At 37.2% G+C, this 26506-nt stretch overlaps 1 protein-coding gene across 5 annotated transcripts in view; it reads left to right on the forward strand.

Moving 5' to 3' along the window:
• MICU3 (mitochondrial calcium uptake family member 3) overlaps window positions 1–21798 on the forward strand; it is a 121127-nt gene extending 99329 nt beyond the window's left edge. For 2 of the 5 annotated variants that reach the window (XR_008616164.1, XR_008616163.1), the window contains exons 14-18: window positions 108–176; window positions 1915–2027; window positions 5585–5618; window positions 19481–19548; window positions 21349–21798. Coding sequence is in view for 1 of the 5 variants with exons in the window: in XM_024131482.3 (XP_023987250.1) it covers window positions 108–176 (69 nt within the window). In the remaining 4 variants the exon portion in view is untranslated. Of the gene's footprint in view, window positions 1–107; window positions 177–1914; window positions 2281–5584; window positions 5619–19480; window positions 19549–21348 lie in introns of those variants that run through there. The other 3 variants (XR_008616162.1, XR_003677617.2, XM_024131482.3) reach the window with 3 other exon arrangements.
• Window positions 21799–26506: the final 4708 nt, after the last annotated feature.

Here is a 26506-nt window from a genome sequence, read left to right on the forward strand (position 1 = left end):
ATCTCTCTTAGATTTTATGTATTTTTATTTTTGCCTTATTTATTGAATATCCGTGACCCCATAACATTTTATTTACATTTGCACACTTTTAATCCTCTGTTCCACAGGGTTATAAAACAGTTCAGAAGTATCCCACTTTCAAATCCTGTCTGAAGAAGGAACTTCATAGCAGATAAGTATGTTAGCACCTCTGTTTGTCTAAATTTGTTCAGTAACAGTAAAAGAAGGGTCATAATTTATTTTTCTCTTACAACGTTTAGGTAATAGCTGAAAGAAATAGAATTATAATTTATTTTTAATGTTTAGGTCACTAATTCAAGTTAAAAATTAGTCTTTTAATGATTTCATTTTAGACCATGTAATTCAGTTTAAAATAGTTATTATAACAAAGCATTAGTTTGCCACTATTAAGTTGTGATCTAAAAATGAACTGGAATAAATACTCATCTGACTGGAATTCTCATGAATGTTGTGATTGAAAAATTTTCTGTTTAACCTGTAGTTTTGTATCTGAGCAGATACAATATAATGAATCCAGATTGCATTTTTATAATCTAGGATCACTAGGATCTAAGGGATATTTGTAACTATTTTTTAGGATCATGATTCCAAACATCTGCTACAATAATAGCAACTAAGTTTTTTTAGAGTTATTTTGGGTGCCTGGCACTATACTAGGTGTTCTTCTACATGTAGTATCTCATTTAATCCTTACAGATAGATATCCCATTTAACAGCAGAGAAAATAGAGACTTGGTGAGTCATTTACCCAAGATAACTTGCTAGTAAGTTGCAAAGCAGGATTTGAGCAATCTGAGCCTCATTCTGTGTGATGACAAAACCATCTTCGTTATTATTTACTGCACCATCACCATGGAATGAAATAGTTGAGGAAGATACGGGAGATTTGTTCAGTTTGTATCAACCCAAAGAAGTGTCTCAGACTTGTTGCTGACCTCCAGAATGAGATATTTGTTTTTCCTTTTTCCTTTTCGTTTTTCTGTTTTCTTTTAAAAGTCAACTACAGCTATAAAATTTTGGTTGATTGTGGGTTCTGATTAGGTCTCTGCAGTGAAGCTTTCATTCATTTACATGCTTGCAAATACCTATTTTTTTGATACTTCTCAAGATTAAGACATTTATATTTGTCTATAGTGGCATTACCTAAGTGGTACATATGCATAGGATGTCAATGTATATTACTTAAAAGACCAAAAGCTGTTTAGAAATAAGTATGAGAAATATCATAATAGATATGGTTAAATAGGTTCCTTAGGACTTACAGATCTTAATATGCCACTATTGATTTGTCTCTCTAAAAGAAAACAGCAGTATTTGCTATTTTGCAAAGTAGCTTTGAAGCCTAATATTTTGTGGAACCCATTTAGGGAATTGCTGGTCTAAAATGTTTAGTGGTAAGTAGGCTTATTTACTTATCTAAGCTGGTAACTGTTGTGATTGAGCTAACAGAAGAAGTCAGGTCTTCCTAATTTCTATTTTGAGGAACTTTATATTGCCTTTATTATAAGAAGTTAAACTAAACATTTAAAAAAATAGTAGGACTATACCATTTATATGCTCATATAGATAGTGTTTCCAACCAGCCTGTAATAGTGTCACATTGACATTATTGATTCTGTGTAGTAGTATATAGAACCATAGATAAAAACGACTACTTAGATTCTAGAACTTTGTAAGGCTGAGGATTAGACAAGTTACTAAACAAAACACTGAACTTTTAAATTAAAGGAAATAGTTTATGATTTTAAGTCTTTGATTCTTATACTTTCTGTTGCGTGTTTTTATCATGTGCCTTACTGTTTCCTGCCATTATTATAATGATTAATGCTGTTACCTCTGAATTTCATCCTAAAAAATGTTACTTTTATGTATTACATATATTTTTTTAATTAGGTACTTCTAAAGCAAAGTTTAAAGGATTATTATCTACTTGAAAATGCAGGAAGCAAAAACTTCAGAGGGCGGAAGAAGGTCTGAGATCAGAACTTGTGTAAATGAAGGAAAAGGTGAAATGCTAATTATAATTTTTTCTTGAACTGAATTTTTGAATATAAGATGCATCTTCTTACTAATTACTAATGTTACGTGTTATCATGCATCTTCTTACTAATTACTAATGTTACGTGTTATCATGTTGAGCTTTTGCCTTGATTTACTGAACTCTCTGCACTTTTTCATTCCCTTCGGATTCTTCCAGTGACTATATAAGAATGTATTTTAATTTTTAAAAAAATTTATTAGAAATTTGTCTCATTTCAAAATAATGTATGACTCCTGGAATCTAGATCACTTAAAAATGAACATCAACATATTTTTGGTTTTCGACTGAACTTATTATCAGAAAATGAATATTCCTTGAGATTTATCTTAGGGCCCTTAGAATTGTTAATAGATCTCCAGGCTTTTAATTACATTGAAATAATTTTGAAACACAAATAGAAATTAAGCTACTATACAATATGATGGTTTACACTGTACTTTTAACTTTTAAAATTGCTTAATTAACATATATTGTTTGAATCATATAAAGTTTTTTTTTAAGTTTTTGTTCATTTACCAAAGTCAGCAGAATGTCTGATATTATTTTATGTATACAGTAATTTAAAATGTAGATTTTTTTTTTTCTCAAAAAAAGTCATACATTAATGGTAGAAACAGTGGTAGTTTTTGTAGCAGTAGTCACTGTTATTGCCATTATTGTTTTAAACATGGTGCAGCTCCTGATAGCAGATGGTACATGTTAATAACAGTAGTAAAAATAATATCTTGAGGCTCTGTAACTTATCGCATATTGTTATTATGTGTCTGTAGTGTCAAAATGAGTATTATAAAAGATTAATATTAAATGGTTTAGCAGACTGAAGTATATATTAGGTAGAAGTTAATATTTGTCTCCTGCGAAAGGACCACATGTAAAAGTAATGCCAAACAGCCAGTCATCATGAATACTTTAAATATAACTCTTTATTTCAAAATGTCTTAAAAGAGAAAAGATAAACTTTCTATTGAAAAACAGCAAAATTAGAGTTTATCCTGGAGAAAATAACTTGATAGTATTTAATGGAAATCTGTTCAATTAAAAAAATGTAGTTTATAAACAGTTACTATGCAAAAATAGAACAATGAATTTAAATTATACTGTATGTGGAAGATAGGTTCATTTATCTTCTAAGATGTACTAAATATAAATTGCACACACTCCAACTGTTATCTTGCTTTTACATATGAAAATAGGAAATACTGATTTTGTTTTTGTTAAGTTATTAAATGTGAAATTGATAGTTCTGCATCAGCCTATTTATAAAAGTAATGTTATTTCCAAGAATATGTTGTTAGCATTGACAATGCATTTTTAGACTTTTTACATCCTTTATCTGATATTATTGATTACATTCATATAGAAATATGTGATTCATCAGTTTTAGGATTTCATATAGTATAATTCCACCTGCTTTGCAGGTTGATTCAGTTGATTAACTAAATGAAAATATCTACCTTCTCATTTAATGTGCCCCAGCTCTATTTTACCTTACACTGAATGTTCTTAATATTATTTGCTATCTAAAATAATGGAAAAAATGCAACTTACTTTTATCTTTGATTATAAGCTAAATTATTTTGCATACATGGAAAAATTGCTATTTACAACAGTCCTGTAAATAGATATTAAAAACTGAATTAGCTCATTAAGATTCTTTATAATTCTGCCATTCTCCCAAGGAATACTACATATGCAACCTTTATTCTTTATTGCTTATCAGAGTGAATGGATACTCACCTGCTTATAAGACTGCAGCATAATATTAAAATGCAAATAAATAAAATATTCTGATCAATTAAAATGGAAAAGAGTAGTAAATTATGGTGATTCTCCACATATTATCACTCTTGAACTTTATCATCTATAAAATGGGAGGTAAAACTATCTCACTGGACTGTTGTTTACATCAATTTAAAAAATGTTAAGTGCTTTGAAAATGGTAATGTACTAATAAATACATGTATGCTATTCTCAGTATTTCCTTCTACAAACTATTCCTTGGAAAGACGAAGCTATACATGAAATTTTAGTATCATACTCTTTACAGAAGACTTTATGATGAAAGGTTTATGGTAATTCTCAGAATCATTTCTTATTATGAATTTCATTTAAGTTCCAGTATATTGTTCTTATTATAAAATATAACTGTAAAGTGACCTGTCTTACATTCTTATGTTATCATAAAATAAATATACTTGCTCTTGAATCAAGAAATTTAGTACTTTGCTTTTCTGTATATCTGTGGACTAACGTCTTTCTGAAAAATGTCACGTATAAACTGAAAATCTTTGTTGGTTACCAAACCTCCATTGATTTTATGCCCTTTGCTGTAGCAATACATGCCAAGAAATTAATCTCCTCAACACTTCTGTAAGTAAATACATCATAGAGCCATAAAGCCTCTCAAAGTGTATCATAGGAATTCATACATTATACTGATAAAATATTATCATTGGTACTGGAAAACTTTCAGAAAGTTTACATGTGAATGGAATATCAGTTTTCCTTTACAGACTAACTGTTTAAATGGTTTAAAATAATTAAACCAACACTACAGCAGCGCGTTTCACCAATGTTGGTATTTTGTAGGTATCATCTTACTAAGACAACTCCTAGAAATTTACCAATTTTCAAAATACATTTCAGTAGTGCCCCCTTATCCATGGCTTCACTTTCCGTGGTTTCAGTTACTTGTGGTCAGCCTGGGTCCAAAAATATTAAATGGAAAATTCCAGAAATAAAAACTCCATAAGTTTTAAATTGCTCACCATTCTGAGTAACATGATGAAATCCCACTGTGTCCTTCCTGGGTTGTGAATCATACCTTTGCCCAGTGTATGCCACCCGGTAGTCACTTAGTAGCCGTCTTGGTTATCAGATGGACTGTCATGGTATCACAGTGTTTACATTCAAGTGACCCTTATTTTACTTATTAATGGACCCAAAGTGCAAGAGTAGTGATGCTGGTAATTTGGATATATTAAAGAGAAGCTGTAAAGTGCTTTCTTTAAGTGAGAAGGTAAAAGTTTTCAACTTAATAAGGAAAAGAAAACAGTATGCTGAGGTTGCTAATACCTACGGTAAGAACGAATCTTCTATTTCTGAAATTGTGAAGAAAGAAAAAGAAATTCATGCTAGTTATACTGTCACACTGCAGACTGCAAAAGTTACAGCCACAGAGTGTAGTAAATGCTCCGTTAAGATGGAAAAGGCATTTAATTTATACAAGAAGATATTTTGAGAAAGAGAGAGACCACATTCACATAACTATTATTACAGTATGTTGTTACAAGTATTCTATTTTATTATGTTACTGTACCTAATTTGTAAAGTAATCTGTATCATAGGTATGTATATATGGAAAGAAAATTTTTTTTCTCTGAATTTACCTTTTTATTGTCTCCTGTTCTTGTTTTGTGTATTCAGCAGCTTTTAATTCTCTCTCTGATTATTTAATTTCCGTTTCTTTGATGTTTTCTTCTCCCTTCACTGCCTCATTCCATTTTTCTGTTTGTGTTTTAGGTGTCTCATATTAGAGGTTTTTCTCAAATATCTGGTAATCTTTTGTTATATGTTCATATTTTAAAACAAACTAGAAGCTCTGTGTGCATGGAGTGAGCTTTTGGCCAATGGGTTCCGCTCATTGCTGTTCTGGCTGGGCCATTTCAGATGAGGGGCTTTGACTATCCGCATCGCTAGGTCTTTTCCTCTTTGGTCAGATTTCTCCTGCCTGGTAGTCCACAACCTAGCTGCTGTTTTGTTCAGAGGCCCATTGAAGATGGAGCCATAGGTATATTTAATAAAGGGGGCCATAAGCTCATGTATTTAATGAGCTATTATTGAGCTGTTTGAGTATTTTTACCATGTCTTTGTTTACTTTTTCAAGAAAAGCACATTTTTAAAACTTAGGACCTCAGTCTGGGAAAAGTGGGACTAAATCATGAAGGTCATGTGCTGGATGGATTTATTCACCAAAACCAGAGTTAGGTTACTTCTTCTTGAGGCAGATAGAGATAGTTTTAAGAAAAAATAAATGTATAATGGTGATTGTGAACTTATGGAACTACCACATGTTTAAGCTTGGGTGGCAGGGATGAGGAAGAGATTAATTGATAAAGGAACATCAGTGAATATCAGTTATTGGATTTTTAAAGTTAAAGATAGCAGACATACTCTCCTACAAAACATATTTTGGTGACATTTACCAAAGAGACCAAGAACTGAACTTGATTATTAGCCTAACTTTCTATTTTCTATTGCATATTTTCTATTGCATATGTATGCATTTTCTATTGCATATTTTCAAGGATGAAGCAAGTAGCTTGAAGGTAAGCAGATTTGTCTTCTAGCAGATTTTAAACTGTGATAAAAGAGAGTTTAGGACAGAAGGAAAGACAGCTAATAAAGATATTTGTAATCTGTGGTATATAATGCTTTATTCCTTGTAAGCTCTAGGTGCTATAAGAGTTAAAAGTTCAAGCTGAAAAATCTACAAAAACCACTCTGAAAATCTATACTTTTTTATTTCACTGCTCTTTGGTGCTAAGAGGTTCTCAAGAAGGTGAGTATCTTATGTACCATTTGTGCTGTAATATTTAATTATAGTGAGTGTACAGAAGATTAGCTGTCTCAAAGATTCTTTTGAAATCAGATTGCACATCAAAACTGCATTGTGCCCTGCTAAGTAAGCAAATTTAAGAAAGAGGAGAAGGTGATGTCAAGACTTACTGCAAAATGAACAAATAAAGGAATAGGATTTGCTTGGTGTTCAGCCTGTTAAAGCATGGCCAAATGTCAGCCTTCATTTGTCAACTTAAATATATATTTTTCTAAAATTTACAAAGATTCAGTCTATGGAAAGTATCCTTTAGCTAGTATTTGAACTTGAGAAATAAATTAAGCAACACAAAAATGATGACTAGATTATACTAATAACTCAATTTCTCATAGTGATTACCACATGAATTGTACATTAGTAATTCAGATACAGATACCTGTTGTCCTTTTTTGTTATTTTTATGATTATAATGTTAATACATGTGTTTTTGCTCCCTGATACTTGAGGTTTTAGAAACTTAGAGGTTAACTTCTCCTCCACAATAGCTAGACACCCTCTGCCCCTGCACAAACACAACATACACTGAAGCATTTCAGGTTTCCAGGGATTTCTCCCTTCAAAAAAAAAAGTAAAAATGAAATTTTTAAAATCCAAGAGCCGAGCCCCAAATAACCAGGTAGACTAAGGTAGCTTGGAGCCTGAATTGGACTTGCTGGAAATAATCAGGAACATAGGTGAGGACCTCAGGCCAGAGCAACAAAGTTCACAGGCGCTTGAAACTAGAATGATAGGGAGCCTGCGAGCTTTGTGCAGGGATAGGATTTCCCTGAGGTCAGAATTCTGTACTGACCATATCTGAGTATATTCAGCCTTGAAACAGCAACGAGGTGGAGAACCTGAATCTGAGACCCCTTCCTCTAAGCTAAAATCCTGAAGGACGTCCTGAAGCGTCCTGAGACACATATGTACACAAAGAGAGACGCTTGATTACAATCAAGCTTGACCCTTTAAACAAAGACTACCAAATCCAGATAAGGCCTGCCACTATTAGTGAGAATCAACTAATAAATTTAGACCCCAAAGAATGCAGTTGTTGGAACCGAAGACAGAATGCATAAGAGCTATGTATGAAACAAACTATGAAATTACAAAAATGAGTTTTTAAAAAAACTATAGGAATTACACAGATACACTTATGAGGCAGAATTTCTAAGAGAATTTAATTGCTGAAATCAAAACCTCAATCAAGAGTTTTGAGTCCAGTCATGACTAACTGGTATTGTTCCATCATAAACTACAACATTGCACAACAGACATTCAAGGCTTTTGTCCTTGAGAGAAAGGACACTCATATGTGGTGACCTCTACATTCACTCTGGCTTGCTGCCTGGAAGCACTTTCAGCAGAGGGAAGTGAAGCCCAAACAGAAAACAGAAGATGGAAGAAATGAGATGAGAAAACAGCCACTTAAGGTCACACCGGGCTGGGAGACATCAGAGTTCAAGTCAGCCAGAGTGTAAAGGCCTCACTGAATAAGCCAAGAATTAAAGACATGCCTTAGGAGTAAGACTACTCTAGAGTAAGGGTGACTCTGGACCCTAATAAAACCTAAAATTAATCCTCAATTGGAACAAGCGGATCTACCAGTATAGTGACTACCTGCCAGAACAAAATTCAGTACTCTTTAAAGGAAAACAACAAAAATCCTATTCATGATAACATAATATCCACAACATCCACTATAAAGCAGACAAGTTTTATATATGCTAAGCATGAAAATGTGACCCTTAACCAGGGGAAAAAGCAACCCACGGAAACGAATGTTTGACTTAGTAGATACAAACTTTAAAAGCTCTTATAAATATGTTGAGAAGTTTCAAGGAAAAGATGGACATAATGAGCGAAGAAATGGAAATTATATACAGAAAAATTAAAACTATAAAAAATAACCAAACGGAAATTCCAGGATTGGAAAATATAATATTTAAAATAAAAATTCATTGTATGGACTTAATAGAAGATTGGAGACAGAGTAAGAAAGGATCAGTAAACTTGAAGGCAGAGAAATACAGACTATCCAAACTGATGCACAAAGAGGGGGGGGGAAAGACAAAACAAAAAACAGTAGTGCATCAGTGACCACACAAAGCAGTCAACCATAAGTGTAATTACAGACCCTAAAGGAGAAGGAGAAGGGTGGGGTGGGGAGCAGAAAAATATTCAAAGAGATAATGGCCAAAATTTTTCCAAGTTTGAAGAAATACATAAACTATAGTTTCAAGAAGTTCAGCAAACCCTAATAAAGAAACCTACACCTGGTCATATCCTAGCCAAACTGCTGAAAAGCCAAAAAAAATTTTTTTTAATCTTGAAAGGATCCAGAGACAAAAGATACATTATACACAGGGTTAGTGATAAGAATAACTGCTGGCTTCTCAACAGTAACAATGGAGAGCAAAAGATAGTGGTGTAACATCTTTGAAGTACGGAAAGAAAAAAAGGAAATGCAACCTAGAATATGATATTCAGCAAAATAGCCCTTTAAAAATAACAGTGAAATAAAGACAACTTTAGATAAATATCAGACAGACAGCCTGAAACCAGCAGACCTGTACTATAAGAAAAGTTAAAAGAAATTCTTCAGGCTCTCGGGAAATGAAACCAGCCAGAAATTTTGATCTATTCAAAATAATGAAGTTTGCCATAAATGGTAAATTTCTAGCAAATATAAAATTTTTAATCTTAAACATATAGAAAAGTAATCAACTGGTTAAAGCAAAAAGAGCAATGTAGTGTGGAGTTTATCATTAAAATGTTCAATAATATCATAAAGGACAGAAAGGGGTAAATGGAAGTATCCTGTTCTAAGAGTCTTACAGTATAGTGCAATGATATAATATTCATTCAATCAAGGCATATTTTAACCCATGGAAACACAGATGAATTAAAATGCAATAATAAAAAGATACTGACTAACCCAAAGTAAGGCAGGAAAGGGGGAAACAAAGAAAACTAGGATGATAAATTTAAAAATAGCAAAATGATTGTATAAATTCAACCAATTAATAATTACATTAAATGTAAGTTCATTAAATATTCCAATTAATAGATCAATTATTTTATGAAGAGCATTTGCTACCTAGAAAAGATGTACTTTAGATATAAAGACATGGATCGGCTACATGTAAAGTGATAGATAAAAGAATACAATGCAAACACTAACAATAAGAAACTGCAGTGGTTATATTAATATCAGACAAAACACATGTCAAGGCAACGAGAATTACCAGTTGTATTAGTTGGGATCCGGTCAGAAAAAGTAACACATGATTTAAACAGGGAAGTGTAATATAAAGAATTATTAGAATAACGGAGAATTGACTAGTATATAATATATACATATATAAATTTTTATGTATTTGAATATGATCTTATTTGCCATTTCCTCCATTGCTTTTAAGCTTAGAAGTTTTAAGCTCCCAATTTGATAGATATTCTGTCATATATTTTTATGGCTTATATTTTCTTTGTATTTAACTAAAAAAAAAAAATCCACTTGGGATTAATTTTGTTACATGGTTTTAAAAAAATTAGGCCCTACCTCTAGATTTCCCTGCCAATTTATCCAGCACTATTTACAGAATAATTCTTCCTTTTTGCCATCTAATATAATGCAAATTATTTTAAAGTATTTTTATATACCTGAATCTGTGTTAAGAGTCTGGCTATCCTTGTAACCACATTCTTTTAGTTATTTACCTTTGCAATGTTTTCATAGTTCCTAAAACTAGTCTATCTCCCCCTCTCAACAGCCACACACAGATTTCTCTTCTCTTCAAAAATTTCTGAACTATTCTTACTTGTTTATCCTTTCAGATTAACTTTAGAACGTATATAAACATATATAGATATGTTTAGAATCGTATCTCCTCCAAATAGTGTTTTTATTGGGATCACTTTGAAAATAAATTTGGAAAGAACTGACACCTGTATTAGGGTTCTCCACAGAAACAGAACCAGTAGAATGTAGATATACAGAGAAACAGATTTATTATTATAAGGAATTGGCTCACAAGATTATGGAGCCTGACAAGTCCCAAGATCTGCAGGGTGAGTCAGCAAGCTGGAAATCCAAAAGAGCCAATGGTATAGTTCCAACCTGCATCTGAAGTCCCGAGAACCAAGAGAGCCGTTGGTTTAGTTCCAGTCTGAAGGCTGGCAGGCTCAAGAGCCAGTGTTTCGGTTCAAAGGTAGTCAGGCAGCAGGAATTCTTTCTTACTTGGGGGAGAGTCAGCCCTTTTGTTTTATTCAGGTCTTCAACTGATTGGATGAGGCCCACCACCTTAGAGAGCTAATCTGTTTTATTCGGTCTATTGATTTCAATGTTAATCTCATCCAAAAACACCCTCACAGAAACACCCAGAATAATGTTTGACCAAATATCTGGGTACTCCATGACCCAGGCAAGATGACACCAAAAAAAAAAAAAAAATTAACCATTACAACATCTTTATAATATTTTCATCCCATCCAGGAACAGTTATTCCAATTATTTATTCTCAAGATCTATGGCTTTCACTATCTAGGTCCTACTTCTCATAAGGTCTTTTCTAGATCCTACATACTTACTATTGCTTTTAAGAGTAGGATTTTTTCCCATTAGATTCTCTATCTGATTACTGTCGGTATATAGAAAAGCAGTTTGATTTATTCAGCCACTAAACCGAACTCCTAGTAGTTCTGACATGTTTTTCTGTTGAGTCTCTTAAGTTTTCTGTTGGCCAGTCATACTATATGCAGATGACGGTAACTGTCTTTGCCATTCCTATATTATTGCTCTTATTTCTATTTCCTGTATTTTTGTGTTGATTATAGCTTTCAGAACAATGTAAAATACTAATAGCGGTAGCAGGAATCTTTTGATTTCCTGTTTCAATAGGATTATATCTAATGTTTCAAATTAAGCGTAATATTTTCCTGTTGAGACAAGTACTTTATCTTGTTAAGAAACTATCCTTTATTTCCTGAATTTGAAAGAGTCTGGAAAAAGGAATGAGTGTTGAATCATCTCAAATGCCTTTTCAGCTTTGACTGATGTGATTATACATTTTTCCAATTTGATCTCCACATGCAATATAGCTGCTTTACAGGCTTCCTAGTATTAAATTATCCCATGTTATTGTAATAAACCCTGATCATAGTAGACCATTCTTTTCATTTCCTGGTCTTATACAAGTTGCCTTCCCTGTATCAGGTTCCTTATCTCTAAATTGGGGCTAAAACTTGTATCTGCCCCATGTTACAGGGATGAGATGAGATGAGATAATTCACATAAAGTAAATTTGTACAATTTGCAGTTACCATCTTGAAATTCTTAATAATGTTATCTTTGAATTTTTGTTTTGTAAATGAAGTCAGTGGGCCGATGGAGCTCGTGCAGGGGCTTGGAGCCTCTGCACACACCCAGTCCTCCTTCCTGCTCCCAAGGATGGGTTCTTGGCTACCCTCCGCTTTGCCCAGCCTCACCCTCCCCACCCCTGCCCAGTAACTGCCTCCATACTCCAGCCCCTTGGCAGGGGTCTAGGTGTAGGAATGGGGAAGGGCACCCACACCGTCAGAGTCTTGGGGCAGAGTATGGTGGAGACCGTCCTGCTCTGGACTGGCAGTGCTAGCCACGGTGCATCAGCTGGCAGCCAGCCAAAGGCCACAGGTTGGTGGAGATGAGCCTTTCCCAATCCGAGTACGTAGAGCTTTCTAACTCCAAGGTTTCGATACCCTGGGCGCTGCTTGTTCACTGTGGGTTGGGGTATCACGCCTATAGGAAGAAGAAATGTCTGCCTGAACTTCCCAGGGTGCTCCCCCCAGCTGAAGCACAGTGCCTCAGTCCAGCAGCTGGTGTGACAAGTGTATGTGCATCCTGAGTCACGGGATGGGGACCCAGGACACCTGTGAGGGTCCACACTCACCTTGGAAGCGTCCCCATACCAGAAGGAGCATGCCCTCGGCTTGCTTCGTGCTGGATGAACCTTCTCTTCCTCCTCCCAGCCTTCCTGAGTCTGACTCAAGATGCCTCAGAAGCATTCTCAGAAGCTGTGCCATTAAATACGAATTATGTCATTTTGGTGATTTCACATAGAAGGTAAATGCTCTGAGATTTGCACTTTAAACAGACATTGTACAATATAAAGATGAATGGTAAAAGTCAACAAAATTTTTAAGTTTTAGTTACTTAAAATGACATTAAATAGCAAATTAAAAACATCATGACATGTTGAGAGAGAGAGAGACTATGGAAGAAAGAGAAAGTTTTCTATTGTAATACCTTAGCACTTTTTCCTGCTTTGTTGAACAAAGAGCCCTGCATTTTCATTTTGCACGAGGCTCCAAAAATTATGTAGCTGGTCCCTCCCTGGAATGTGGACATTTGGGCCAGTGTGCAGGGGTGTCTGTGGGTTTGGTGAGATATGGGATGGTAAGAAACACAGGGAGAAAAGAGTAACATTTTATGCTATTTGAAAGTGGATATTGATTTTCTCAAAACTATAATGGAGAAAATGGTTTTTGTGTTAGAAACAACAGAAGAGAAAAGAATGCTAAGATGGTAAGTGTGCTGCTTATGATACCGGAGTTATATGGCAACAGCGTAGCATTAAGGCCTAGGAGAACTTGATGTCTAGAGAGCAGTTTACGATGAACTGTCTGAACTGACCACCTAAGTATCAACAATATGACTTAGGGACTCTACTTAACAAAATTCCAAGTAGGTTCACTTTTTTAAAAAATGTACAAAGTTAAGCTATAACTCCAGCAGAATGTAAATTTATAAAGAAGAAATCATAGCAAGATAGTATAACATGTTTAAATTTCACATGAGGCAGAAGGTATTTTGATAAAAACAGGTGTTTAAAGGACACACAGAACGTACCCTAACTGTGGGTTTGCACTGTGGGCTATGGGCAAATGACTGTAATAGATAACCTAACCAATAGATAACCCAGCCTTGGGACAAATTAAAGGAAGGAAATGAATGACAGCTGGGGAAAAAAAAAAGTAAGAACTAGCAATTAACAAAGTCACCTTCTGCTGCTTTAATGTACCCAATGCTGGAAAGAATACTGGTCACCTTAATAATAAGTAGACAAATCATCATCTTCAAACACAGAAGAAAAGGGTAAGGAACAATTCTTTAAAAGACATAGCAATGGTTCCCACAACTGGTACTTTGGTAATTACTGTTGTCACACAGTGTCTTGCTAGAGAGGCATTTTCATTCAAGATGAATATGTGCTTGATTAGCACTTTTCAAAAAGCAATTGTCTGAGGTTCTCTGTACTTGATATCCTGGTACCATTTTCTCATTAAGGTGATTCATGAAATTTTTCAATGAGGTTCCTATAGTATTTTTAAAAATCGATTTGGTTTCACCCTTTCAACTTAATGAATGAGTCAGTGTATCATTCAGACAGATGTGGACTTGCATAATTGTAAAGTTAAATGATCTTTGCATAGAATTGAGAAGATGAGCAAACACTAAAAGCAGAATTCAAGATGACATAACTATATCAAAAAGGATATATTGGAAAGTATGCATAAACAGGTCAACTGCATTTAGCCCATCCGTTCAGAACAGCATGGTCAAGCAAGGGCTCTTGAGTCAGCCTTCCCGAGTTCAGATCCCTGGCTCTGTCACTCCCCACCTCTGTAGTTAAGCCAGGTTCTTACTACACTTTCCACACCTCAGCTTCTTCGTATGTAGAATGAGGTAACAGAGCAGCTGAGTCTTAGGGTGGTTGTGAGAGTTAAAGGGGAAACTGCCTGTAGAGTACTGACTTTAGCAAACACACAATCAATGTTAGTTATTATTCCTAAAATAATATTCCTATTCATTTAGAATTTGCTTATTTGTAATCATGTTCATAAACTTGACCTTGAAGATTAACACAAAGGTAAAAATTCATGGACTATTGAAAAATATGAAGTGGTACTTATTATTAAAGTGGACTAAAAACAGTGAAAAGAAAATAGCTTTTTAAAATCTCTTCTGGTAAATATGGCTAAGCACTTGAACCCTATCCTGTACATGGTTCCTACTTTAGTTGTGGTCACCATCTTCATCTATTAAATTTTCTTGGTTCCTGGGCACCTACTTAACTTTAATGAATATTTTATGCTGTGCATGTGAAACACATAGTCCATGTACCTAGGACTATTTCTGTCTACTAGTTGTTCTTGTTTCTAAAAACAAAGAGGAACGCCTACAGCTAAAACAAAAGATTCTCTCTCTGCCAGCTCTTTCTGCTGGTATGTCAGCATTCCAAATTATATATTCGCATAATTTGGATTTTCCGACTCTTAGTTTTCAAAAAAACAACAAGAAGTCAAAGCTAAAATACGTTGCTTTTTATAGCAGAAAACAGCTTCCATTGCTCAAAGCTAATTTAGAATAAAATCCGGTCAACCCAAAAAACATATATATGTGTGTGTGTGTGTGTGTGTGTGTATATGTATATGTATGTATACATGTATATGTATGTATACATGTATATGTATATATAGGCATACATGTATATGTATGTAGGCATACATGTATGTGTATATATGTAGGTATACCTGTATATGTATACATGTATATGTATGCATGCATACGTAGGTATATGTGTATATGTAGACATACATGTATGTGTATGTATACGTGTGTATATATGCATACATGTATATGTATATATGTATGTATACGTATATATGTATGTATGTATGTATTTAAATTTGGCTGCAGATCCCGTGTCACTCATATTCCCACACGAACATCTTTTTAATTTTTTTAACGTAATATTTTCCTTTAAGAAGTGGGAATAAAGCTTTATTCTTGCTGAATAGCCTTGCTCAATCCTGTGCTTAGCATAGTACCTGGGATCTGGTCAATACAAGTCTGTTGAAAGAATAAGTGGGTGAATCTACGAATGAATGAATAAATAAACAAAGCAAGGCATGTCAAGCCTGAAAAGCAAATCTAGTCTTTGCCTATTACTTTACTCCTTAACATATTTCCTAAACTGTGTCTCTGCCTTCCAATATTAAAATAAATACAATCACTCACATACTTGAGAGTTTCCTAGTAAAACATACATCCCAACAACTAAAGTGCTTCGCCTCAATGAAATGAATTTGCCTTCTGTGATAGTAAATGCTGACAGTAGCTAACATATATTCCTCATATAGATTATGCATATAAAATGCTTAGTATAGTATATACATATGCTCTATACATATAGCTTCTCTTTATATGCTGGACACGAGGCTAAGCATTTCTTATGCATAATCTCATTAATATCCTCAACAATCCTATGAGGTAGTAGATACTAATTTCCCAGTTTACATCTGAGGCTTAACGAAGTTAAGTAATTCCCTTAAAACCAAATAGCCATTAAGTATCAAAGCAGGAGTCAGACCCACGTTTGCCTAATTCCTGAGTGAACCTCTTAACTGCTGTGATGAATTCATTACCATGATACAAGAACACTGGGAAGTGGACAGAGGTGACTTCTAATTCCTAGAAGAGGTATTAGTGACAGGCTATGGTTTGGTGAGAAATGAAGGCTTCTGAGCAGATTGGAGAGAGGTTGTAGTCAACGAGGCATGGGGGATAGATGGAATAATAGACAGAAAACTGGGTGGAGGGAAGGCTGAGGTACTGGCCTCTATCTAGGGTCATATAATTTATCATCCAAACCGGGACACTTTTGAAAGTGAAAGAGGGCTCCTGCATAATTACACCAGGATAGCACCACAAATTGGACCATCCTGGTAAACTAGGACAACACTCACCTTCCCCATGTCCCTCTCTTACTAACGTTTCCTCTTTTATTCCTTCTTTCTTCTTTCCTCTCTTCTTTTCCCTCTCCTTTCTCTTCCTCTTTGTTCTCCCCATGTCTCTCACCAACTCGTTCCATGCAGCTTAAGTGGCAAAAATTTGCCATGATTATCAGGAATTGGTATGCTCACTAAATCCCTTATATTTGAACTTATTTAGACAAATGCTACAATGCAACATTTTCTTTGCTACTATATTAGTTGTGGCTGCATAACAAATTACCCCAAAATGAAGTGGTCTAAGAAAACATGTATGATCTCACACAATTTCTGCGAGTCAGGAATTCAGGAGCAGCTTAGCTGGGTGACCAGTCAAGCGGACAGCTAGGACTGTAGTCATCTGAAGGCATGGCCGGAAGTGAGGGATCGACTTCCAAGCAAGCTTACTCACATGGCTCTTGGTTGGAGGACTCTGTTCCTTGCCACCTGGGCCAACCCACAGGGGTGCTCATGACACGACAGCTCAATTCCCCCAGAACCAATGATCCAAGATAGAGGAGAGAGGCACAATGCATTTTATGACCTACTTTCTAAAGTTTCCCTCTCTCAGTTCTGCTATATTCTGTTTATTAAAAATTAGTCATTAAATCCAACCATACTCACAAGAAGAGGAATTGGACTCTGCTTCTTGAAGGGAGGAATATCAAAGAATTTGAGGAGACATTTAAAACCACCACAGTCCATCCTCTGGCCACAAATTATTTACATTCTTCCCACCTGCAGAATATACTCACCACTCCCAAGGTCCACAAGATCTAATGCATTAGCTCGAACTCCAGACTCTAAATCAGTTCCTGGTATGGATGAAGCTCCTTGGGTATAGTCCTTAAGTACAGGTCCCTGAGTACAGTTCCTTTCAACCTGAAAATGTGTGAATGAACAAGACAAGTTACCTGTTCCCCCTGCCATACACACACACACACACACACACACACACACACACACACACACAACCAATACACAATATATTGTACAATGAACAGAGATAGCATAGCCATTATAGGCATTCTTCTTTAAAAGGCAGGAAACTGGAGGAATGAAGGAGTCAATGGTTGATAGCATTTCTGGAAGTATGTTAAGATGCTGGAAGTTCTTGATAAAGATTTAGTATTACTCCTGCCTGGGAATAATTCTCCATGGCTCTTAGATCTATCCTCTGGGCTCTTGGTTCTGCCACCTTAGTCATCCTTCCTTTTCCATAAAAGGTAGCACGTGTTTGCAGCTGTGCAATTTCCTTAGTGGTTTCCCACTTGTAGAAGTCTGGAATCCCAAAGGCCCCTTTTTATTATGTACTGTCTCTGTCCCTGGTAGTCCGAGCTGGCTCTATTTCTATGAAGATAATTCTCTTTAAAACTTTGTGGCTCTCTTATGTATCTTGGGATTCTCTCCGTTAGACAAATGCCACACTAACAGATCTCTTTGAGATCAGACCTTCTCTATGTTGGATATCTGCTGAGACACAGAAGACTTGCCCAGAGCTAGACTATCCGCTTCCAAGAAGACTCACTCTCATGGCTGTTGACTGGAGGCTTGTGTCCCTTGCTACAGGGCCCTTCCATTGGGCTGCTCGTGACATAGCAGAGCGAGTGATCTGAAAGATAGAGGAGAAAGTCACAGTGTCCTTTTTACCTAGTTTTTGTGTTTTTTTTAAATAAATTTATTTATTTTTGGCTGCGCTGGGTCTTCGTTGCTGTGCGCAGGTTTTCTCTAGTTGCGGCGAGCAGGGGCTACTCTTTGTTGTGGTGCGTGGGCTTCTCATTGCAGTGGCTTCTCGTTGCAGATCACGGGCTCTAGGCACACGGGCTTCAGTAGTTGTGGCATGCGGGCTCAATAGTTGTGGCTCGCTGGCTGTAGAGCCCAGGCTCAGTAGTTGTGGCACACGGGCTTAGTTGCTCTGCGGCATGTGGGATCTTCCTGGACCAGGGCTCGAACCCATGTCCCCTGCCTTGGCAGGTGAATTCTTAACCACTGCGCCACCAGGGAAGTCCCTTTACCTAGTTTTTGAAGTTATCCACCATCAATCCTGCTTTATTTTATTCATTAGACGTAAGTCACTAAGTCCAGTCCACACTCAAGGGGAGGAGAATTAACCTCCACTTCTTGAAATGAGGAGTATCAAAGAATTTGTAGACATTTTTAAAAAAATCACTACGGCTGCATAACTTTTTCAAACTTTAACTCTTTAATTTTATCTCTGGGACTGTATCCAAAGAAAACAATAAAATATAAGGGAATGCCATGTGAGCCAAGCTATTTACATTATGTTATACCAATGAAAAATTAAAAAACACAACTAAATATCTAGCAATAGAGGAATAGTTTGATGAATTACAGTACTTCTACAGAATAGAATATTGTACAACTATTTAAAATTATTCTGAAACCTGTATAGTAACATGAAAAACGTTTGTGACGAAATCTTTATAAGAGAGAACAGAAAATTGTACATTGAAAAAATATGCACAAAAAAGAGACCAGATAGAAACATACCAAAATAACAACAATGGTGAAATCATGGGAGGTTTATTTTTCTCTGTTTTCAAATTTTCTGTTATGTAGCTATTTCCAAAATTTTTCGTATGAATTGTTCTGTAATGTATAATTTTGTTATGACTTTTTTATTTTAAGAGAGATAATTAAAGATAATACCGACTTTATAAATAAGGATTCAGTAGGCATTTATGTATTTTTTTTCTTATGTAGCAAAAAATAGACTGTGCTCAGATTTATAGATAGACTTGTGAGGGGTTATATTACTGACGGAAGAGGTAGGGAAGAGGTGACACACTCGAAAGTGGTAATTAATTGAGAAGAATTTAATTAAAGGAGACAGAGTATGGTTGAACAGCCTAGGGAGTTAGGTACTCACCCTGCTTTGGCTTGAAGAGGCAAAGGGAAAGAGTATCTGTAGCTCACAGAAGCTGTGATCTTCAGTGATCAGGCTCAGGGAGGTGAAACAAACAACCCTATGTTATTCTCTGACTCTCTAGATCACTTGTCCACCTCCCACTGATTGAACCAACCAGAATCCAGAGTGGAAAGAGTCTTCCAATAAAAGGTGAGCCTCCCATAACACAAAGAAGGGTAGAAAATGGATCTGGAAGAGCAAATGGAAATATCTAGCACATGGGGATTATTTAAAATAGCTGGGTGGTGCTCTGATGAGAAGATTCCAAAGCTCTTACATACAATGTATACCTTTATACTAAAAATGTATATCAACAATGTTTGAGGAATATACATTTTGGCATCAAACTGTTTACATAAAGATGTCCAGATATCACACTAGTTATGGACATTTACACTTTTAGACACAAACACACTGCCTGCATTTTAGATCATGGCAATTCAAACTGATTCCTGCATCTGTTCATACATATCTTATACCAGGTTTTATATGAGTATAGACAGATGTACACAAACCAGAAGGGCATTTTCAATGATACACCAGTGACCCTCCTGATAAAGTTATTCCCATTCAAGGAAGAGATGTAGAAGTGGACATTTCCTTTAGCTGGACCATGAACTTCACCAAGGCAAGCCCTTTACTGGGTTGGGTTTAATTTGGTTTGGTTTTTGCTCACCATGCAACCATCACCTATCATAAATGTTAACAGGACGTCAACAAAATTTGTTCAATGGATGAATGAATGGATTTATTAAAGACTTTATCTTTTAAAGCCCCTAGTGATACTTAAGGAGGCTCAATAGATCCATGATTTTTAAATTTTATAAATACATTAGAAACTTTAGCTGTCTTCTAATGAGTATAGTTATAACTCACCTTTCTACAGAAAATATTAATTAGTACTTTTAGCCAAACTAGATCTTTTATTCCAGTGTTGGAGGCAGTATACGTCATTGCAGTGGTCTCTATTTAACAAATAATGGAACACTGATGCTTTTAACGTTAAAGTCACTGGAATTTGCATTCAAGTATGTATATTCATATTCCTGCTAGTTAAAGAGTAGTTATACATTTCTATAGGTAACTATCTTTACCACTGTAGAAGTTTCATTATCACATCGTGTATAAAGTCCAATTTACCTCTTACATCCATTCAAAATATTTTAAACCTGCATAATTTCTGCATTATTATTAAATTAACATACTTTCCAACAATTCACAAGGTAACTATTCCAAGCTGTCAAATCTTTTCCACTTCTTGGGAATTAAAACTGTTATCGTTACTATTTTATGGAGTTCAAGGGAAAGCTTAAAAGAATGAAAATGCTATCACCCAAACCCATTATTTGGTTTAAAGCATAAAATCCAAAACCTCTAATCATTTGGATTTTGAACCTTCAACCACTATATAGTGTTTGAAAAACAAAAAACCCATGTTGTCTCATATTCCAGATATAGAGGTTACTGATATTCCACTGCCAATCTAGCATTTCATAGCATGACCCATTATCAAAAAGACTGAAATATAAGCAAATGAAGAAAGGTTTTAGCAACCAGTGAAACAGTCCAAAGAAATTCAGAATCCACCGTGCCCAAGTATCACTTGAAAATAATTGTAGACTCAAAGACTCTGAGGTATAAGACATAACTTACACTGAATACATTCTAGCTGATGGAAGAATCCCTGATAATCAAAATTTTTTTTCTACTACAAATCTGAAGCCAACATACTTTTTTGTTAAATGTCATCATTAAATATTTATTCTCCATTTTCCCTGCTCTTTTTAAAGGCCTGAGAAAACCCTGGTAAGATTTTTTTTTTTCCCTTCTACAGTAACAAATTGCAATGTGAGCTTGATCTCTAAGTTACATTTAAAGTCTTTCACAACACTTGGAAATACTTATTAAAATTAAACATTGTATATATTTTTTCTCTCTTTTTTTTTGCAGGACAAAAGAGTGTCTTGAACCAGAGCCAGTGTGAGTTTCTACAAACCACTGGGCAAGACATATTAATTCCACCTCCTCCCACATCTGCCATACAGAAAATCCAGCATGACTAATCTAGCCTACAGCTTGACAGAAACAGAGCTGAATATAACCAATTATTCTTCTGGTCCCCCAGTTATTATCTGCTCAACCAACACAACAGAAAGCGTCCTGACAGCCACTGGATGAAGACGGACGATCCTGTGCTCAAAGACTGGAGTCATCCCAGAAAAAGGCTGTATCAAGCACTACTGGATGAAAAGCTAAACCCAAGATTTAGCTTTATGGATATGAATTTGAGTGAAGTATTGTAATATGTTTCTCCCTGCATATCCCTTGAAAGTAATTATTTGTATATAAACCTCAGGTTGAAGAATCTATAGTGTGACCTCTTGTCCCTTTAGTATGGCTCCTGACTCTTTAGATTCTTGTCTTCAAAGGAAGAAAGCTCCTAATACTATTAACCTAAAAGTGTCTTTAACTTCCTATTACCTCTCTCTCTTTTTTTTTTTGGTTTCTGTAAAACAGTAGAGATCTAATTAGAGAGGCAATTTTTTTGTCTCTTGCAATTATAAATATAGAGCTTGCCTCATGAATATTCAGACAAGATTAGTCAGCTCTGTCTACCGGAACCTTCTGTGATGACGGAAATGTTCTAGATTTTCACTGTCCAGTACGGTAGCCACTAGCCACATGTGGCTCTGAGCACTTGAAATGGGCTGCTGCAACTAAGGAAATGGAATTATTTTACTTTAATTAATTTTAATTTAAATTTGAAAAGCCACACGTGGCTAGTGGTACTTACTGGACAGTGCAGGTCTGGAGAGTGCCATTTGGAGGCACCAAGTTGGCTCCCCCGTCCCCAAATTCCTGTATCCCTATTTCTCATGATGCCTCGGTCTCCATGACCCTTTAAGAAATGGGATGCTGAATGAAATTAAAATTCTGTTCCAGTCAAAGTTCTTGGTTGCAAACACAAGTCAATGCCAGTGGACTTACACAAAAAATGTCTTTGCGAGTATGTATACACCCCACAGAATCAACCGGAAGCCTGGAGGATCAAGCTTGAGCTGACACAGAGGAAGCTGACGCCTGGCCAAGGGCCTGCCACTGAGAGCAGTCTCCTAGGATGCCATTGCTGGCCTTGACGTTGCTGGACGCTCGCCACCACACTGCAAGATTCTGCGGCCCTTGGTCACTCTCTGCTGGCCATCGAACTCTCCACTCCACAGTGGCCATGTCTCATCATGTCTAACTGAACTTTTGCCATTGTGTCACCACTTAAAGATCCTGCAGTCCATGGAGAGGAAATATCTGCTCACCTTTTGGGTTCATACATTCTGCTTTCTCCCCATGTAGGGGCAAGGGAGGGGGGGGTCGGTGTAGGCAAAAGCACTCATTTAAATGAAAAGTTCCAATTTTATTTCTAAAGAGATTGACCTTCGTGCAAACTGTAAAGAAGTGGAAGCAGAAACAGAGCAATTTGCATTCTTTTCAATTTTCTGAATATGGTTTTTATTAGTCATTAGCCACTAAATTATAGCATAAAATTGTATAAATATAACATAATTATAATTAGTTATAAGTATATATAATTAGTCATGAAGTTATAATTTATAATTGGCTTGGTTAAACTAGTGGCTGATTCTATCGAAATCTCTACAGAAAGATGTCAGGAGAGCTGCACCGCTTGGTGTGCGCCTGCCCTCTAGTGGCAAGACGCTATTAACACTATCATAGCGATCCCACAGGGCTTGAAAGGCAAGGTTTGCCAGAGTTTTTCCCCATTTACTGTTTTCCTAACGTTTTAACCCAATCCACCAGATACTCCTTAGGACTTTGAAATTCTCTTCCATTATATTCCATTCCATTCCACACCAGGTTGACTTCAAACTATAAATCTCTGAGAACCAAAGTGTATCTTAGCAGCGCTTTGAACCACATCCCCAAACCAAGTTCACTAAGACTGCTTTTATGTTCCTTGTGTCCAGAAACGATGCGTGGATTGGGCATACTATTAAGGTCCCACAGAGAATATCTTGGCCACTATTACGAAAATGCAAATTAACACTGGAGTCCTTGAGGTCATGGATTTCTGACTTCTAAAGGGATTTTTTTTCCCCCCAAAGAGTGATAAGCTTAGTTGAAGAAAACAATGAAAGAGGATCTATCGGTATATTTTTCAGACTGCTCTAAGGTGGTATGGCTGAAAAGATGAGATGAGGTTGCGACAGGCAGCAGGAATGGAGGTCCATGCTCCCCAGGGGCAGGCTGGGTCCAGGGGCTCCTGGGCTTGGTTCAGGCCATTCTTGATTCATACCATGAAAGGCAATAAGTAAACATTTTTAATCTGGATCTGGAAGTAGGAGGATTTGGAGTATTAACCGCGATGGCAAGACAGATTTGAGGTTTGGGGACTATTTCAAAGTAGATCTTGACTGGAGCAGAGAAAGGTCGTTTCCTATGTGGGGGTCAGGGTATGATGATAGGGGTTTTGAAAAGTGAATGACTTCCTAAAACTGCTGAGTGGGTGGAGCATAGAGGCAGAGGTCTTGTAAGGGCGGAGCTACGGTTCTTAGGGACTGGGTGGGCCAGGTCACGGGGACTCTTCTTCTCAGATGCTCCCCTGCCCTGATGCTTGCCTGGCCGTCCCCTTCTTCTTTGCCTTTGTGTTACCCTCTCCCTCCTTGGCAGTGGCTGACTCGTTTTTTCATAAATAGCTGTAGCAGTTTTATCAAACTTATTACATGGAATTCATAATACGACTTACTGGGTATCTAAAATTGGTGAGTTGAACCTTCTGTACTTCTCTCTTAAGTCTCCAGCGAAGTTCCTCTCTTAAGAGTAAGTCTCCAGTGAAGTTTCTTCTTAACGGTTGATGACCTTCAAATTGTTTTCTTGTTGATGCACAGCTCTAAATAAAGCCAAAAAAAATGCTCTTAGTCCTAAAAATTAAAGTTACCTTTCCACTCTCATCAGAGCCTAATATCTAGAGACTGGCTACTCTCCAAAGAGCTTACGTTTGAGCATGTATGCTCATGCCTGTCTAACTAGAGCCTAGGCAGAGCTAAATCCTAACATCATGTGGCTTCAGAGACAATTGTTCCTGAGCTAGACTTTTTTTTTTTTAGGTAAGAGTGATACTCTTGGAGAACTCAGTAATAGTAGCACTCTTAAAATGACTCAAAATAGGTTGCGATTATTCCACAAATATTTATCATAAATATGAACAATAACATGTTAGATACGTAATAAAAATGTAGCCTCAGGGCTTCCTGGTGGCGCAGTTGTTAAGAATCCGCCTGCCAATGCAGGGGACACGGTTCGATCCCTGTTCCGGGAAGATCCCACATGACGCGGAGCAACTAAGCCCGTGCACCCCAACTACTGAACCTGCGCTCTAGAGCCCGCGAGCCACAACTACTGAGCCCCCATGCCGCAACTACTGAAGCCCACGCGCCTAGAGCCCGTGCTCCGCAACAAGAGAAGCCACCGCAATGAGAAGCCTGCGCACCGCAACAAAGAGTAGCCCCCGCTCACTGCAACCAGAGAAAAGCCTGCGTGCAGCAACGAAGACCCAACGCAGCCAAAAATTATTTTTTTTTAAAAAAAAGCGTCTTTAAAAAAAAAATGTAGCCTCCTTCAAAGATGTTACACCTGCATATTCTTCCAAAAGGGTAAAAGATGTGAAAACTGTCGAATGTTCTCCATTTCTGATCTCAAGACCCTGTAAGACTGTTTGCAGAGAAGCAGCACGGGACGCTATAGCATCTAATATCTAAAGAGGCACACTTTGCGCTTTCTTCCACTGTTTCCAGTATGGGAAAATTGATCCCTTACTTTTCATTCCTTAGAATTCTTCAGTGACACTGATTTTCTCATTTTGTGGAGGTATCTCAGTCCTGGTACAAACTTTTGTTTCTTGTTTTTAAGAGTCCTCGGACTGGGAGCATAAATTTGATATCCATGGGAAAAGTGGAGGATTCCAAGGAAGTTATGTTCTTATATTAACCTACCCTATAGGATATCCATAAAGGGTATAAGGCGTTATACCAATATACAGTGATTCACTGGGATAGAAATGATCTCAGAAAGATAATCACAAAGACATAAGAGCTTAAATTTCTTTGTGCAAATCAGTACTTCTTTTTATCTGTGCATTCTACAGATGAATACGAAGTAACTTCATCCAATATGGTTGCTGTGTGGTGTACACACATACATCCATTAATGTTAAAATCGTGCATATTATATATAATGATTATGCACATAATTTTTTCAGAGACACTCCATTTACTGGGGTGCTTCCATGCGGAGTCAGGTGCGTTCATAATCAGAGGAAAGGAGAAAGAAAACAATCTCGGAAGCATCCGTTTCACCAACCATAAAGCCGGGCCTTCAGTCTCACTACCTTCAGGATTCTTTCGGGGTTTTTAGCAACCACTTTAGAACCAGCTGTATGCTAAGTTGAGAATTGCCACCACAAAAGAAAACACTGTAGCGAAGAACCGGCTGGGAAAAAAGCGTACACCGAGAAGCCCCGGCCTTTGGGGAGGCGGCGGTGGCGATGGTTGCTCCTACAATCCCTAAGTGGCTTAAAAGAGTTCACATTTTGAGAGCACATGGTTTGTGTTTCTAACTCCGGTGGTCTCTGGATTCACGACCCAAGGTGCTTCCTCCTCACGCACAGTCCACGGCGGACGTCGGCCCCGCAGCCCCTCTTGGTGGTGCATTCCCGCGTCCCCCCAAAACGCCGCGTGCAAAGGAGGCGCCCCGGCCGCTCGCGCCAGCCTCCGGGTCTGGAGCACCAGCCCCGCCCTCGCTGACCCCCGCCTGTTTAGCGGGACCCGCAAGTTGAGGCTTCCCTTCCTACCAGGAGCCAGGGACGTTGGCCCCGGCGCCTAAGGACGTCGTCGAGGCAGATCCCCAGGGGTGGCTTGCCCCACTCCGCGCGGGGCCGGCGAGGGGTCCGGTCAGTGCACACGACTCCCGGGGCTGCCCCTCCCCGGCCCTGCCCCGCGCGCGTCTCCGCGGCCCGCGTCCGCCTCCAAGGGTCCTCGCCCCCTGCCCGGCGCGTTCGCCCCAGCCCAGGGGCCAAGCCGGGGGCGGAAGGGCCAAG

Source organism: Physeter macrocephalus, chromosome 20 (assembly GCF_002837175.3).
Source record: "Physeter macrocephalus isolate SW-GA chromosome 20, ASM283717v5, whole genome shotgun sequence".
Lineage (NCBI taxonomy): Eukaryota > Metazoa > Chordata > Mammalia > Artiodactyla > Physeteridae > Physeter > Physeter macrocephalus.